Below are 3,391 nucleotides of genomic sequence, written 5' to 3'. Positions count from 1 at the left end.
TTACCACTTTTCATAACCAAATATTTTTCTTGCTGGCCAGGAAGGATGAGAAAGGAAAGTCTGTTGCTATTTCTATATTTAAATATTTGGAAGGTGACAGTGATGATGACTAGAAAGAAAGATGATCTTAACAGAGACAAAATTCCCAGCTATTTAAGGGAGCTGATTTTCTTCTCGACTTAAAACACAGTATGGGTGTTGAAGGGCAATCCAAAACAAGCCAGGCAACATAGTAGCTGCAAAAAGGTAGAACCCAAGCTCATATTGCTCCCTCAAGTTTTGCAGTATCTAAAAAAGCACTTTGGGGAGGCTGTGAAAAGTTTGGATAACCAAATCCACCAAACTGCAAAAATCCTCTCCAGTGGAGGCTCTCTCCATCCTTAAGGTAGATGAAAACATATGGAAGGTGAATCAGTCTCTGCATACTGCAGAGCTCACATCCCTGGTCCAAAATTAGACCTGTCAACAGCAATCCCCACTGCAGTGCTGGTGGGCACAGATGTCCCCTGATTTTGAGAAATCTCAGCCACGTTAAATAGCCTTGTTCCAAATGGGAACACTGTGCCATGTGGTTTTCTTATTTCATGGTTCATAATACTTCTATCTATTAAATTGCATGGAGTGCTTTTTAAGAGCAGGTTACTTGAAGTTATCAGTAACCAGCAGTATTTATCTCCATGGATTATTATTAATTTTTTCAACATTCAAGGGCATCAAGCTGAATCCATGAGACTGAATAACTTCTGCAGAAGGCAACTTTCATATTTCATAATAAAACAGAATTCTGACCTAACATTGCTTCTGCCCTTTAAATGCTGGCAATCTATTCTGTAAAAAATAGACACTCATTTACCATTTTTATACAGCTCCAAGTACTTGCTCAGTATAATAAGTTTTTTCCTACCCAGGCCTGTCACAAAGCACACCATATATTCCACCTTGCTAAAAAGTCATCAGCTGCTATTTATAGATCGTCCTAAGGATGAATTATTTTATACTCTTTATTTCCCTTCAGGAGGCTGAAATCAACTCAGTGTTGTCCACCACCTCAAACCTAACTGTTCTCGTGCCTTCTCTTCAAGCAATTGAAAACATGGATGAAGATGAGAAAGCCTTTTGGATGTCAAAGAGTAACATCCCAACTCTTCTGAAGTACGTTAATGGATTTGGGTTTGGGAGGGGAGGCTTAATTAACTGCTTTCCATTCCAAACGAGACTTTGATCTGAAGCCTCTAAAGCAAGACAGCTCTTAGCATTTTTAAGGGAAGGACATAGGATTCCCTTTCTAGCTTCAATGGCATAAATCTCTGTAGCAACTCCACTTAAAACAAAGCTGTAAATGTCAGAAATGCTTGAAGGCCAAGCTAAGATGAGAACATAGCTGAACTAGGTATTGTACAAACAAGTCCTGCTTTAAACCACAGTTTTGAACACAGTCCATTTCTTTTTCTGTTTTTGTTTTGTTTTGTTTTAAAGAGAGAGAAAATACAAAACCTTCAAATTAAGTTAATTCCCTTTAGGTATCATGTACTGACAGGATCTTACAGCTTTGCTGATTTCCAGAATTTATCATCCTCTGACGTGCTGCCAACATCTCTACAGAGCAACTTCCTACAATTGTCCAAAGAAAATGGGGTGAGATCACCTGAAAACCTCTGTGGTATCATACACCAAACCCTGACCATCACTGCCACTGGCTTTGTTGTATTACAAAACCACATAGGCATTGTACAACTGTATTAGAAAAAAAGACTGTCTCATTAAATTAAAGGAATAGATCAGTTATATTGGGCGCTCTCTAGGAGAAACATCAACTTTATTTTCTCTATCACTTTACCTAGCTGAAGTTTACCTACAATATTATTTATTCCTGATGTCCCAGTAGCTGCTGCAAACACTGGACAGTCTCACAGGCAAACAGGAGCACTGTCCTTGCTTCAAGCAGCCTCTGTGAACTGATTTAAGGCAAAGAGCATCAAGGAAACCAGATAACTTATTTTAGGGAACTGGGAAGGTAGGAGGAACCAGTGATACTGTGCCCATGTGTGCATGTGCAACTTGATAGTCCCAAACCACCTGACAATATTTTTTAATGGTAAATAACTAAAACTGACAGCCCTTCCCTCTCAGCCTTTTTATTTAGTACTAAATGTTCCCAGAGGATTTTCTGGGAACACATATGGCAGTTGTAAGCATTTCATCCTCACTAAATTATGGAAAATCTCCCTTTGCCTCCTTTCCCCAAGGGAAAAATCTCGAATGGGCTCCTTCAAAGTTGCACAGATACAGGACCCCTTCCTGCCATGGGGTGGAGGGGGGGTTATTCCTACCCCGAGTAACAACCCCAGTGGGAGCAACCCCATGGTTTTGCAGGTCTGTATGGGGGAGCAACTCCGAGTCCCAAAGTCACCTCTCCCACACATGGTTCCCTGAGGCCAGGTGTGCAGCAGCAGAGCTGCAGTGCAGCCCCAGGCAAGCATTTGGGAAGGCATGGAAATCCACTGCAGGAACCAGCAGGAAAACACTACCAGCACTGTGCAAAAGTAAACCCTTTCTCCCTCCCCTCTTCCAGAGCCTCACCCTCGAGGGTGCCCACATCGTCGCTGGTGACATTGCATCCACTAACGGGATCATCCACGTTATTGATAAGGTACATGGCTGCCCAGGGACAGTTTGTTCTTTTGCCCCACAAGCAGTGAATAATAATTAACAACTCTTGGGGAAGAAAAAAACCAAAAACAACTATTAGCATGGAACAGCATTTTCTCCCACACCTGATCCTTGAGTGTGCACATGCTCTGACATGGGATATCTGCTCCCTTTCCAGGTCCTGGCTCCCCCCCGCAGCATGGTCCTGCCACGGCTCTTGGCCCGCCTAGAGGAAATGCCTGATTTCTCCATTTTCAGGGGCTACATTATTGTAAGCTTTCAAATCCTTTTGTGAATAGAAGCACTTCTCTGCTTTGTTTGCATTTGGACTGCTATCTGGCTATCAGTGCTCATTCTGAATTGTTTTTGTGTGTTTCACAACAGCAATACAAGCTGGCAGATGAAATAGAAGCTGCAAACGCATACACAATTTTTGCCCCAAATAATGATGCCATAGAAAATTACCTAAGGGATAAAAAGTCTCCTGGTCTGGTACGTATTACTCACAAGACAACTCAGTATCTCATCTGTTTCAACTGAATGGATTGAGAGGACACAGATACAGGAAGAGGGATTTGTTTTCCAGAAATTCAGCACATTTTTTTGTTTGTTTTTACTACCAGAAGGTGAGGAGGGATGGATCCACCTGTTTTCCTGGGTTATTAGAAGAGCCTAGCTATTTGCTCTGGGTTTTGTCTTTCTCTAGGCTCAAATCATGCTGATAATATCCAAGACATTTCAC

General features: G+C 41.8%; 1 protein-coding gene across 1 annotated transcript in view; it reads left to right on the top strand.

Moving 5' to 3' along the window:
* The window catches only part of STAB2 (stabilin 2), an 83,373-nt gene that overhangs the window by 39,870 nt on the left and 40,112 nt on the right, over positions 1-3,391 (top strand). The window contains exons 27-31 of the mRNA XM_010005864.1: positions 1,016-1,152; positions 1,521-1,635; positions 2,573-2,650; positions 2,828-2,920; positions 3,034-3,141. Coding sequence (XP_010004166.1) covers positions 1,016-1,152; positions 1,521-1,635; positions 2,573-2,650; positions 2,828-2,920; positions 3,034-3,141 — 531 coding nt within the window. The remainder of the gene's footprint in view (positions 1-1,015; positions 1,153-1,520; positions 1,636-2,572; positions 2,651-2,827; positions 2,921-3,033; positions 3,142-3,391) is intronic.

This window comes from Chaetura pelagica, unplaced genomic scaffold (assembly GCF_000747805.2).
Source record: "Chaetura pelagica isolate M959 unplaced genomic scaffold, ChaPel_1.0 scaffold79, whole genome shotgun sequence".
Lineage (NCBI taxonomy): Eukaryota > Metazoa > Chordata > Aves > Apodiformes > Apodidae > Chaetura > Chaetura pelagica.
This window is presented reverse-complemented; position numbering and strand designations above follow the sequence as displayed.